The sequence below is a fragment of the Canis lupus genome, chromosome 10, assembly GCF_011100685.1.
Source record: "Canis lupus familiaris isolate Mischka breed German Shepherd chromosome 10, alternate assembly UU_Cfam_GSD_1.0, whole genome shotgun sequence".
Classification (NCBI taxonomy): domain Eukaryota; kingdom Metazoa; phylum Chordata; class Mammalia; order Carnivora; family Canidae; genus Canis; species Canis lupus.
In genome coordinates this window covers 29,829,819-29,843,767 of record NC_049231.1, presented here as the reverse complement: position 1 = coordinate 29,843,767, position 13,949 = coordinate 29,829,819, and the positions used below count along the sequence as shown (strand labels likewise).

Below are 13,949 nucleotides of genomic sequence, written 5' to 3'. Positions count from 1 at the left end.
TTTTCAAAGCTAGTCTTCCATGGTAGCTATGGTAAAAAACAAGTACCGCATGAAAACCCACATGGGCACCTAGGTAAGTTCAGGAACTCTGGCTTTGCATATTAGTGAGCATTTGATAAAAGTTACTTGTTACAGTCTTAAACTCGGAAGACATTCTAGAGAGCATTGGAAATGCAAGACCTAGCACTCGGTAGAGCAGTTGAAACTAGGGTGAGAACTGGAGTGTTCCTATACAATAAATGAAATCCATGAGCTGATAAGAGGAAGTAGAGCCCAGAGCAGAATCCTATAAAGCGTGCACCTTGGGACACCAGAGAAGGAAGAGGGAGCCAGTGGTGTTGGAGGAGAAACCAGAGAGGGGCCAGTGTCACAGAAGTCAGGGAGCAGACTGTTCGAGAATAGACTGGACTCCCAGTAGAGAGGATGAGGAGTTCCACTGCAGCAGGGAGAATGGGAGCCAGCCTGGCACAGTCCACACAGAAGTGAGAAGCTAAGGCAGCAGGGGCAGAACTCTAATTGGACAATCTTGATACAGGTGAAGGGACTGGGCTCTGCCTCTGGTGAAAGGTAATGCTCTCAGTGCTGAATTTTGTTTGGGGAGGGACTTTGTGCGGTTTTTATTTGTTTGCTTGTGTGTTGGTTTGTTGTTGAATCCTGCTTTCTGAGAAGTTGTAGAGCAATCATCTGGTGATACCTTGATGATGTCCCCTTTAAGGTCATCCCAGTGGAGTGGAAGTTTTTGTTTGTATTAGAGGAACAGGATCCAGTAACTTTTCAAAGTACCTTACTTTGGGTTTTACTAAATCAATAAAAGCCCACTCACTACCACTCAAAATAATATGTGTGATGTCGCCACTTCAGAAGCATTCCTTCAGTTATCTGTATGTTTCCAGAATGTTCATGTTTCCTCTAAGCAAGCTGAGGCCAGCCAGATAGCTTCGTATCCAGCACACTGAGACACTGTTGTTGATGGAGTGATACACTAAAGTCTCAGCTATAGCTAGACTTGGGATGACATTACACACATTATCCCTCTGGTAAAACTGAAGTTGAGTGACAACAGTGATAAATGGTAAAAGTCAGTAGCTACCGTCTAGTGCGTGCCTGCTGTGTGCCAGGCTCTCCTGGGCATTTGGCATCTCTAACGGTCTTGACTGATGGTATTAGTAGCCCCATCTGACAGAGGAAGAAGCTGAGAAGAAAAGACGTGAAGCTGGGATTTTTTTAATTCAATTAATTAACATATAATGTATTCTTAGTTTCAGAAGTAGAGGTCAGTGATGCATCACCCTTATATAATACCCATTACAGAGCTGGAATTTTAAGAGGTTTCATTAGTCCCACACCTGAACTCTTTCAGCTATACCACATACCTTTCTAAAACTTCCAGAGATGGTTGTCCAGTGCTGTGTGTCTTTGTCAAAGCTGAGAGTAGGTTCTAGGTCAAAGGATACCAACACCATGTGCTAGTGTCTGAGATCAGTCTAAGTGAGACATAGAGATGTTTCTAAGTCAAAGAGGCAGAGTATGATGAAGTGCAGACAGCCTGGGGTCCTTGTTCTAGTCTGCTGCTTACCAGCTATTCTTTGGTGATGCTTCCTCACTGCTTGTTTGCAAAATGCAGCTGTTTAGATTAATAGCAGATACACATAACACAGTCCAGGGCCTGGCCCTATAAATACCCATGGTTATAATTACTGTTTTTTATCTCAAGTTCTTCAAACGCATAACGTATGCTTGAAAACATCTTTTTAAAGCTTTTTTTCCTCATCTGGTCATTTCTCGTATTAGACCAAGCAAGGGGACTATGCTTTTATGGTTTTGTGTTTGTTTTGCTCTTCTTTATTGTATAACACCCACCACGTAGGAAGCAGACTCTGCAGTTATCTCACCTGTTCAGACAACCGTGAAGATCTAGAAAGAAAACAGGGTCTCCAAGAAGCAAAAGCAAGTTTCCCGCAGCTCATTGGAGCGTTTCCTGGGTGCAGGGGGAAGGCAGGCTGGCCAGAGATGAATCACGTGACCTCTCTGACCCTTTCCTGTTCTTTGTTAGAAGGGCAAACTAGTACCCAGCCCGCTGCACCTTTAGGGGCCTATGAAAATCAGAGGAGGTAATGAAGTGGATTCAAACTCTGCCCCTTTCACACACAATTCTGAGACTTTGTTATCCATCTAGTGCATGTTTCTTCCGCTCTTTAGTTGTGCCGGGCAGTGGCCAGGTGCAGTGGATTAAAGATGAATAAGATGCTGTGCCAGCCAGCTTCCCATCAAAGAGCACTCTGGGTGTAGGAAGAGGTCAGAAAGTATTTCAGTGAGTCGAGCCCTAGCACAGGTTTGTGCGGGGTGCCAGGGGCAGGGGTGAGTACAAGGGAAGCCTGGGATGTCAGAAAAGGTCTCCTCGGGCGGGCTATTATCATCTGAACTGAATCTTAGGACCAAATAGGAAGTAACAGGTAGAGATGAGGAGTAAGGCATCTCATTTGAGGAATGAAAGGTATTGTGAATGAAGGTATTGAGATACCAGAAGGCTGAGGACGTTCAGAGAATTGCAGGAAGTCCTTGTGACTGAAGTGGAGCCAGCAGATTAGATAAAGCTCCTAAGGGTGGACCTGCCTTCTAGAAGGCAATGGTGGAGCAGAGTCACAATTAGTAAATTACCAACAGAACAGCTCTGTCTTTGGTTTTTAAGATGATCTAAAGGCTGCACTGAGTGTTTTATCTGTGGTGTATCAGTGAATTTTTACAGGAACCCAGTTAGGTAAAGGCAGTATAATCTCCATTTCTCAAAAATAAGCTCCAAGAAGTGAAATAACCCGCCCAGGGCACCCTTCTGTTCAGAGGCAGAGCAGGAATCTGCACCCAGGTCTTTGTGATTGCAGGATCCATGCTGTTTCCACCACATAGAAATGTTGTTTAGTATTCAGTGGCGTATTATGAGAGAGAAGTATAGAGCATGTTTTAGAAATATTTCCATTCAGAATGGTTTGAATAAAAGCTTTGGTGTGAAAACCTTACTACTTTGGCACCCTTTCCTTTAGCCAGATCAGATTTAGGGATCTCGGTCAAATTAGTTCAGAAGAACATCAGATGGTATCATGGTTACAAGTACGGGCTCTGAAGCCAGACTGCCTGCATTCATTCAGGTGCTAGCTGACTCCTACATGTATGACTGTGGATCTCAGTTTCCTTGTCTTTAAAATGGCAGGATTGGGGCACCTGACTCAGTAGAGCTCAACAACTCTTGATCTTGGGGTTGTGAGTGTGAGCCCCAAGTTGGGTGGAAAGATTAAAAAATTTAAAAAATTAAAAATAAAATGGCAATAATAATTTACCTCATAGGGTTGCTGTAAGGTTTAAATGAGTTTCTACAGATAAAGCTTTTATACATCATCTCCTACATAGTGTTAATATCACTGAAGCAATTGGATTTTTGTCATCAGCAGAAGAAAACCAAGGGTTTTTTTGTGGGTTTTGTTTTGCTTCATTTCGTTTCATTTTGTTTTATTGGGGTGTGAGGGGAAGAGTGTGCAGAGGGAGAGAGAATCTTAAACAGATTCCATTCCCAGTGCAGAGCCCTATGAGTCTCATGACCCTGAGATTATGACCTGAGCTGAAATCAAGAGTCGGATGCTTAACTGACTGAACCATCCAGGCACCCCTTGTTTTGTTTTAAGATTTTGTTTATTTTTATTTATTTTAGAGCAAGAGAAAGCTCACGTGCATGGGCGCAAGCAGAAGGGGGGCTGAGGGGGAGGGAGAGAATCTTGAGTAGAGTCTACACTGAGCATGGAGCCCAACACAGGGCTTGATCTCATGACCCTGAGATCATAACCTAAGCTGAAACCAAGAGTCTTAACCAACTGAGCCACCCAGGTGCCCCAAGCCAAGTTTGTTTTGTTTTGTTTTTTTATTCCAAGTTTTATTTTTAAGATTTACAAGTTATGTTTTGCCTTAACCCTCAGATGTTTTATCCTTTAAAAATGTTCTCAAACTAGAGTTTTGGGTGGGTTTGAAGAGATTTTCCTCAGATCATCAAAGTTATAAAACTATAAACATGACTGCTTTATAAAGAGCATTAAGAAGTTACTCTTTGAAAGGTCTTAGTATTGTGCTATATGTCATCAAACACTTAAAAGGAGGTTCTGGCTGCACAGTTACAACATCATGAGTCATACTTAGCAAGTGGATTTGTTGGGAGTCACTTGCTACTAATAATAAAGTATCCAAGTTTTTGAAATATTAACATTGTATTAAGGGGAGTCCTTGTTACTCCAGATATAAACACTGTGATGCTTTTGCAATGCTGAATGTTTTCTTGCATTAGAAAGTCTAGAGTAAGGCCTTGTAAGTAAGTAAGAAAGCCAGTAAGGCCTTGTATTTAGAACCATGTGGAAATGTCTTGTATGCATAGAGATCATCATTATTTGTATATTTCTAACTACTAAGCTACATTCAGAAAAATCTCTGCCCTGGAGAAAGTTTAACACTTCAGTTTGAATTCCAGACTTTCAGTACACAGAGCAGAGGGTTGCATTTAGCACAAAGGTTAGGATCTCAGGTCAGCACATAAGGTAAAAATTGTAAGGGGTCCAAGTTTCCCTGAAAATCCCTTAGGAAGGCCAGCTTCACAACGAAGGCTGACAGACTCCAGGTCCGACAGAGTGTCAGCCCAGTGCAGCTGGTTTCTTCTCAGCACCAGGTGAAGTCATTGGCATTGGTTCAGGAGCCATAATTATTTTTAAAATTATGTTAGCTACAAATAACAGAATCACACTTGATTAGCGAGTTGCACACACTAAGATATACAGGAACTTTCTAAGGAAAGCAGGATTATGCTCTTTGTCACACTAGCTCCAAGAAAATAAGTTCATGGAATCATCTAGACTAATCAGTCCATCCCTCTCTCTCACAAATGGCCAAATATAGAACTTATATGAACTCTACCCCATTGTATCTGTGGCCCATAAAAGGGGATTTGAAAGAATTGAGCCTTAGTTAGAACCCTTAGAACATTTGGGGATATGCAGCTTGCTTCTAAATTAATATTAAAGATGCACCCAGAACTCACTTCCATAGCATCTTAAAACAGGACTGGCTTCACCAAATCTCCATAAATAGGACCTTCTCTATGTAGATGAAATGGTTAAAGTAAAGACCTTGCTACTGTTTCCTTTATCTGTTGAGGTCAAATGATTTTACCCTGTTATTCTTTACCAACATTCCTTATGTTAAAAAAAAAACAAAAAAACCTTGTATTGGCTTTTTGGTTGCTGTAATTTCTATTTTGAAAAATACAGAGTGAATAGAAAAGAGCTAATAATTGGTTTTCCATTGTAGCCTAACAAATTACCACAAATTTGGCAATTTAAAACAACATCTATTATCTCATAGATCTATAGATCAGAAGTCCAGACAGGGCTCAACTGGGTTCTCTGCTGGTCTCTCACAAGACTGAATCAGGGTGTTCCCCGAGCAGGGTTCTCCTCTGACACAAGAGGTCCTCTTCAGGCTGTCGGCAGCATTCAGTTCCTTGCAGTTATAGAACTCATGGCAACTGTTTTCCTCAAGTTCAAGGCTAGCAAGAGGGTGTCTGCTGTTGTGTCTCATCTCTTTCAAGGGCTCATCTGACTTACTCAGGATAAGTCAAACTTACTCAGGATGCTCTCCCTTTTGATTAACTCAAAATCAACTCACTAGGGCCATGGGGCACCTGGGTGGCTCAGTCAGTTAATCATCCAACGCTTGATTTTGGCTCAGGTCATGATCTCAGAGTTGTGAGATTGAGCCCTGCTTCCGGCTCTGCACTTAGTTCAGAGTCTGCTTAAGATTAAGATTCTCTCTCTGTACCCCCCAGCCCCGCCCTGCTCACTCTATGCGTGTACACACGTGTCCATACTCTCTCTCTCAAATAATTTTTTACATATAAAAAAGGTTAACTCACTAGGGACCTTAACTACGTCTGCAAAGTTCCCTTTGCCATATAACAACAATCAGAGAGTGATTTCCCACCACATTCACCGGTCCTGCCCACACTCACGGGGAGGGCATTATACAGGGCAGTGTACACCAGGGGCCGAAATCGTGGGAGCCATCTTAGAATTCTGCCTACCAGAAAAATAATGCTGTAATAATGTTATCAAGTACCTATGGAAGTGCCAGATACTGTTTGATTAATTTCCACCCCTAGGTTAAATGGTATTACCCACGTTTAAACTAAAGGGAAACTAAAGATCAGGGAAATGAAACAGTTTGTGTTGCTAATAAGTAGTATGGTCAGGATTCTAACCTAGATCTGGTGGCATTCAAAACCCACAATCTTTCCATTTTGCTGTACCACCTTGCTAAACCCTGTAACTCCTCTCTCCCTGCTTGTGGAGGTGTCATAATACAGTGAAGAATGAACATGCTTTAGGTAGCACAAAGCAGTTTGTTAAAGTGAGAGGGGCTCATCTTACACTGACTACCAAAGAATTGTCTTCAGCTATTTATTTACTTCTTGCACTGGACCACAAGAATGTGAGTAATAACATAATGATAAACTACAAGCAACAGGAAAAGCAAGATCAGGAAACTATAAGATAAGAAATCAAAACCAGAGGAACAAAATGAACATAGATTTGGCTCTTGGCTTTCTGGTCCCAGGGTAAAGGGAAATTACATGGTTCTTATTTTCAAAGGCGAGCAAAATAGCTCAGGAGAGGTAAAGGTTTTCTCAGCACGTAGTTTTCAAAGAAATGTGTAACATGGGATTTTGTGTAGGAAGAATGAATGGCCTTACAAGTAATTATCAAGTAGCTGCAACAACCTGAGAAATCTAAAAATAATTTAGCATGTGATTTTATTAAATAAATACTAAATATAATTACAAATGAAATATAATTAAAAGTTATCCTGCTTGAGAAGTTGATTAGGGGTTTAGAACTCTTCCCTTAATGAAAAAGTAGAGGTCTCTTTCTGTTTTGTAACCATGGATTCAAGGTTACTTGACTTGTATTCTAATGAAGTCTTATCCTGTTCTATTTTTATGTGATACTAGCCAAAAAAGAAGAACATGTCAGCCTACCAGGTCTTCTGTAAAGAGTATCGGGTAACCATCGTGGCTGACCATCCAGGTATAGGTAAGAACATTTCCAATCTTCAGTTTTTTTACTTTCCATTTATATCTCTGCAGCAGTGCCAGTCAGCAGGCACCTTGTTCCTATCTTATTAAAATAACACAAATCTCATTTTTCTCCTCGGTTCTGAAGTCGCTTTAGATTTCATCCAAGTTCACTGCATCCATAAAAGAGATAAGTTTTCTGTTGATAGCTCTTAAACTGATAAAATGGGAAACTGAGTAAAAATAAATGTTCTGAAGCACAGTACATAAATCCGTAGTTGTTTATCTCCAAGATCCTACAGCTGACCTTTCCCTTTATCTGGCTCTTGGGTGTGAGTTACAGCGAGAGGCCTTACATTGCTCATATTTGTCTCTGTGTCAGAAGTTAGTGAGGTGAGAAAAAGACTCCGCCACAGACCTTGACAAGTGGCTTCACCTCTACAGTTCTCATTTGCCTAATGTGTACAATAGCTTCACAACCTGCTTGTCAAGGTTGTTGTGAGGCACAGGGAAAGTACCATGAAAGATCTGAGTGCTTTATAAAGCATGACCTTGCCGCACAAATGGAAGGGCAACTTTGCACATCTAGAGAACTGCTTCTGGGCTGCTCGAGGGAAATCCTTTGGGTCTCTGCTCTCAAAACTTGGTAAAAATTGAACCATTTTTATCAAATTCTATAGAACGTGTTTTCTTTAACCTAAGTTGATAAGCTCTTAAAATGAAATCGCATTAAGGTAGCCTGGGTGGCTCAGTGGTTTGGCACCTGCTTTCGTGATCCTGGGGACCCGGGATCGAGTCCCACGTCGGGCTCCCTGCATAGAGCCTGCTTCTCCCTCTGCCTGTATCTCTGCCTCTCTCTCTCCCTGCATCTCTCATGAATAAATAAATAAAATCTTTAAAAAATAAAAAATAAAATGAGATCAAATTAAAAGACACCAGAAAGATGCTCAAGGGATAAATCCCTGGAGAATAGATATGGGAGAATTTGAGCCTATCTCATAACCACCAAAATAGCCCTCTGCCTCCCTAGAGAAAAGAATCAAGAGAAGTGATGGGCTTTTAGTTTGGTTTTCTGAAAGAACCTTGTGCTATTTAAATCCGAGCTAGAAAATCCTTTTTCTAGTTTTTGCTCTTACCAATCTTCTGTTTGGTTTATAGTCAGACCTTTACTGTGTTACATTCTTTTTACTCTCTATGTCAGATTTTGGGGAACTTAGTAAAAAACTGGCTGAGGTGTGGAAGCAGTTGCCAGAAAAGGACAAACTGGTAAGTACACTTTTTTACACACAGTTTTCATTGCTTTATGCCTTCCAAAATGTGTAATTCTCCTATAGCCCATCCAGCCAACAGTGAAAACATTTTAAAAAAATCACAAATCAATAGAAAATGGTTTGTCAGAGGGTGTTAACACTGGCTGTGCCAGTGTGCTCTAGTGAAGATTCAGCCTCAGGGAAGCCATCTTTTCTAGCCTCACCTAGTTGTTTTCCAACAACCTTACATTTGAGCCAAAAGATGACCTAACTTGGGCAGCGATTAAGGGTCAAAAGAGAATCTAAAATCAGCCCTTTCCTGCAAACAGCCACTGGTGAGGCTATGTCTGAGAATGGAGGAAGGTCATCTGCCTCCTGGTTACTGCCAATAATAAAAATAGGGGCTGTGCTTCCTAGGTGAGCCAGTTGCAGGTCATCATCCTCATTGGCCATTACCAAATAATGTACCCCATTTTCAAGAAGACAGGAAGACAAGGTAATAGTCCTATCAGAATCATTTCCAGTCACTCCCCAACCAGCTGTTGTAAAGGTGGTCTGGGAATTCATCTGGGTAAAACAAAAATATTTGTCACCCACGTAGGTTATTTTCCATTCCCATTTTCCATGTCATTGTCATCCTGTGATTGGCGTTACCAACCAGCAGGTTAAGATAACTATTTGAACCCCATGGGCATCATACTGACCCACATGTTTACCCTGTGATTTTACATTTTGATCCACGAGTGATTGCAAAATCGATGCCGAGACCTACCCATTAGCATAGAGGCACATTTATAGTTCTCCATTAAGTTACACTGTAGTTAGCATCTGAGGGCTATCTGGTAACCCTTCAGCTTCAAAATTGCTTTTCAACCCCTGCCTACCCACCTCCAGGCTTCCCTTTCTTTCCTTCACTTTCCATGACTGCTTTTCCTTTTACGTCTTGTCTTGTTTCATTTATCATAATTTATTTGGCCCTGATCTGACTACAGATTTGGAAGCAAAAAGCTCAGTATCTTCAACACAAACAGAACAAAGCAGAAGCTACAACTGTGAAAAGAAAAGCATCCTGCTCAGAAGTTCCTGTGAAAGTGAAAGGTAGGGCAGCCCAGGTGGCTCAGTGGTTTAGCGCCGCCTTCAGCCCAGGGTGTGATCCTGGAGACCCGGGATTGAGGCCCACGTTGGGCTCCCTTGCGTGGAGCCTGCTTCTCCCTCTGCCTGTGTCTCTGCCTCTCTCTCTCTCTCTGTGTCTCTCATGAATGAATAAATAAATTCTTTAAAAGAAAAAAAAAAAAAGTGAAAGGTAGTGACTGTAGCCCTCTCATCCCTAGAGTGTTGTGAATCTTGCTGCCTTACTAGAAATCGGGAGAGCAGCTACATCAGAAGCAGATCTTGATACCCAGATGTTATTACTGAATATTACAGGTTGCAAAAAATTGTAGAAAATGTAAATCAGAAGTTAGCAAACTTTTTTTAAGAGGCCAGAGAGTAAATACTTTAGGTCTTGTGTCTTTATGTCCATATTCTCTGTCACATATTCTTCTTTATTTTTTCTACAACCATATAAAAATTTAAAGCCATGTTTAGCTTACAGGCTGTACAAAACAAGTGATGGGCCATATCTGGCCCACAGTCCAAAGCTTTGCTAATTCCAGGTATAACTCATAAAGGAGGAAAACTGTAAGAACATTTGTATGGTGTGCCAGGCCACAGGTGAGCTTTATCTCTCTGTTTCATCTCTGTTCTCAGCTTCCTCTGCAGGAGTACTGTCACCCCAAAAGAAATCCCCACCCACCACCATGCTGTTGCCAGCCTCTCCAGCCAAAGCCCCTGAGACAGAACCCATTGATGTTGCTGCTCATCTACAGCTACTGGGAGAGTCCTTAAGCCTCATTGGACACCGCCTACAGGAAACTGAGGTCAGTGTGACTGTCAGCATAGCCTATTTCTGATAGGATGTGAATCCATTTACTTCTTCCACATACATCCATTGAGCAACTACTACTGTGTGCTAGATTATGCCAGGTGCTCAGGAGACAATGACAAAGAAGATACATGCTAGTAAAAACATCTAGAGATTTGGAATCTTCCTACTGGCCTTCAAAGTTTACACTTACACCATCCTATTGAACAATGGTACAAAAAGGAGTTAGAATTTCCTGTAACTTGGGATGCCTGCGTGCTCAGTGGCCGAAGATCTGCCTTTGGCTCAGGTCATGATTCCGGTGTACCGGGATCGATTCCCATGTATGCTCCCCATAGAGAGCTTCCTTCTCCCTCTGCCTATGTCTCTGCCTCTCTCTCTGTCTCTCATGAATAAATAAAAAAAATTTTTTTTTAAAAAAAGGATCTCCTATAACTTTTTTCCCCATTTTTATTGAGATACAATTGACATATAATCCTGTAACTCATTTTGATTTTTTTAAAAATGCAATGGGGAAAAAATGAATACAAATCCCATGGAAGTTTTAATCACTAAGTTTGAATTTTTGCACATTTCCAATAAAGTCTCGAATAAACAGAGTAAGCTGTATGGGGGATTAAGAGTACCTCTACTTCTCTGAAAATGGGTAGCAAGGGGCACCCTGGGTGGCACAGTCCGTTAAGGGTCTGACTGGGTTTTTGGCTCAGGCCAAGATCTTGGTCGTGAGACTGAGCCCTGTGTCACAGGGCTGAGTACAGAGTCTGCTCAGTGCCTCTGCCTCTGTCCCCCACCCCCGCCCATGTGCTCTCTCTTATGTTCTCTAAAATAAATAAATAAATAAATCCAAGAAAGAAAAGAAAAGAAGAGAAGAAGAGAGAGAGAAAGAGAAAGAGAAAGAAAAGAAAAGAAAAGAAGTAGCAAGTAGGGAAATTGAGGTTCTCAAGCTCTTCATTACTCAGCGTTGAATTATACAGTGCTGTGTGCCCTAGGGAGATCTTTGCTTTGTCCTTTTAAGCTTCAATTTCAAAATCACTTAACCTGCAAAGCTGTCATGTTCCATTTCTATTACCATATTCAGTTTCTAATGATATCGCCCCCTTGGCTAACTCAGTAGTGTATCTCAGGTTTCCACTGGGTCCTAATAGGACATTCCAGCAAAGAAATCAGTCTCAGCTACTAAAGCCATTTATTTCTAAGCTGAGAAGTCAGTATAGGAGTATAAAACCATTCACTTGCTTCTCTGTGGAAGTCGAATTATTATGCAACAAATAAAATGCCAGAGGCGACAAAAAATGAAAATTATCTAAGTTTTTTGGCTAATTTCAATAACTTAGCAAATTTCAAAACAACTAAGTATTTTCATATAGACTCAGATATTTGAATAGATCTAGATATTTCCAGAGTAAAATATTCTGGGATCCTTATTTATTTTTCATACTTAGTCATTCTTAGTTTCCTAAAAAGTTAGAAGTAAAAATGATTTGTTTTATGCACCTTCCATACTCCACACTTCCCCCGATATTTCCATTTAGTTTGGCAAATACTTATTAAGTATGTAGACATTATTCCAAAAATGTGGGGGAGTAGAAAATCTGAGTTGCTTCCTGATGGTATCATTAGAAAACTTACAGTCTCACTAGAAAGGTAGAACATATACATAATCGGCAGTTGAAACAAGCCAGAGGGGATCCCTGGGTGGCTCCAGCAGTTTGGTGCCTGCCTTCAGCCCAGGGTGTGATCCTGAAGTCCCGGGATCGAGTCCCACATCCGGCTTCTGCATGGAGCCTGCTTCTCTCTCTGCCTGTGTTTCTGCCTCTCTCTCTCTGTGTGTGTCTCTCGTGAATAAATAAATTAAAACATATAAAAATCTTTTTAAAAAATAAATAAAATAAGCCAGCTTCTGAGAGCAGCTGCTTTGAGAGAGTAACACATACACATGACCAGAAAAGGGAAAAACTTGCACAGGTTCCCCAGCCCACTCTATTTTATGTAACAGTCTTGTTGAGATATAGATCACACACCATAAAGTTCACCTTTTTGGAACTGTAGAATTTAGTGGTTTTCAGTATATTCACAGAATTGTGGCCCCATCACTAACTAATTACAGAACATTTTCTTTACTCCCAAAGGAAACTCCACACCCATTAGCAGTAATTCCCCACCCGCTCCAGTCCACCTTTTTGCAGGCTTCAGTCACTTGCATATATCCTCACAATTTTGCGATTTCCCTGTATTACTCACACTGTTATTTATCTTATATTTTTATTTAAATAAATCTATCTGCTTTCACAGTGATATCCTTGACATCACAAAACTGATATTCTAATTTTTTTAATACTGTATATCACGGTAGGTATATATCAAGATAATTAATGTTCACCTATATGCCACTAGAAATTACATACTATACTCTAAGGAACATGGATGTCACTCATTTATAGATTGGATAGCAGGAGCCTAATAAAATTAAGTGACTATTACAAGTTGATACACTGTGACAGAGCCCAACCTGTGTTGCTCCTAACCCTGGCTCCCTCTGTTGCTCTGTGCTAGCTGATGCAGAGAGAGTAGCTAGAGAACGAAGAGAGTTAGGGGGAGTCAGGAGAGGTTTTCTGGTTCAAAACCAGAAAACCATACACATCTGTGTTTCTCGACCTCAGGATCTTCTGCAGAAATGGATGAGAGGAGCCCCAGTGGGGCTATAGGCCCCCCACTCCCACTTTAACCAAACCTTCTAGCTGTTTTACATATTGGAATTCCACATCAGGTTTCTTATGTTTAAGTTTTTATTTAAATTCCAGTTAGTTAACATAGAGTGTAATATTAGTTTCAGATATACAGTATAGTGATTCAATACTTCATACATCACCTGGTGCTCATCCTGACAAGTATGCTCCTGAAATCCCATCACCTGTTTCACCCATTCCCCTGCTCACCTCCCTTCTGGTAGCCATCAGTTTGTTCTCTATAGTTAAGAATCTGTTTCTTGAAAAAAAAAAAAAAAAAAAAAAAGAATCTGTTTCTTGGTTTGCCTCTCTCTCTCTCTCTCTTTTTAAGATTTTATTTACTTATTTGACGGAGAGAGCATGAGTGTGAGGGGCACAGGGAGAGGAAGAGAGAATCTTAAGCGGACTCCATGCTGAGCATGAAGCCTAACATGGGCTCCATCTCAGGACCCTGAGATCTCAACCTGAGCCAAAACCAAGGGTTATACGCTCAGACAACTGATCCACCCAGGCATCCCATCTCTCTCTCTTTTTTTTCCCCCATTGTTCATTTGTTTTGTTTCTTCCTAACATCAGGTTTTATTTGAAAAAAGGTTTTACTGCTAAAATGATGACAATTGGGCAGTCCCGGTGGCACAGCGGTTCAGTGCCGCCTGCAGCCTGGGGTGTGATCCTGGGGACCCTGGATCGAGTCCCACGTCGGGCTCCCTGCATGGAGCCTGCTTCTCCCTCTGCCTGTGCCCCTGCCTCCCTCTCTCTGTGTGTCTCTATGAATAAATAAATAAAATCTTTAAAATAAATAAATAATAAATAAAATGATGACAATTTAGAATATCTAACATGTAAGGCAAAAAGGAAGGCTGGAAATTAAGGCCATAGCCCAAATTATAGAAGGTCTTAGATGCTCTCAAATGTTTATACTCTACTATTGAGGAACTGCAGGAATTTTT

General features: G+C 41.1%; 1 protein-coding gene across 8 annotated transcripts in view; it reads left to right on the top strand.

The window, feature by feature from the left end:
- Positions 1 to 13,949, top strand: part of HMGXB4 (HMG-box containing 4) — a 30,667-nt gene that overhangs the window by 12,356 nt on the left and 4,362 nt on the right. For all 8 annotated transcript variants that reach the window (XM_038550735.1, XM_038550733.1, XM_038550732.1 and 5 more), the window contains 4 exons: positions 7,037 to 7,118; positions 8,301 to 8,365; positions 9,342 to 9,447; positions 10,099 to 10,268. In XM_038550735.1, coding sequence (XP_038406663.1) covers positions 7,037 to 7,118; positions 8,301 to 8,365; positions 9,342 to 9,447; positions 10,099 to 10,268 — 423 coding nt within the window. The remainder of the gene's footprint in view (positions 1 to 7,036; positions 7,119 to 8,300; positions 8,366 to 9,341; positions 9,448 to 10,098; positions 10,269 to 13,949) is intronic.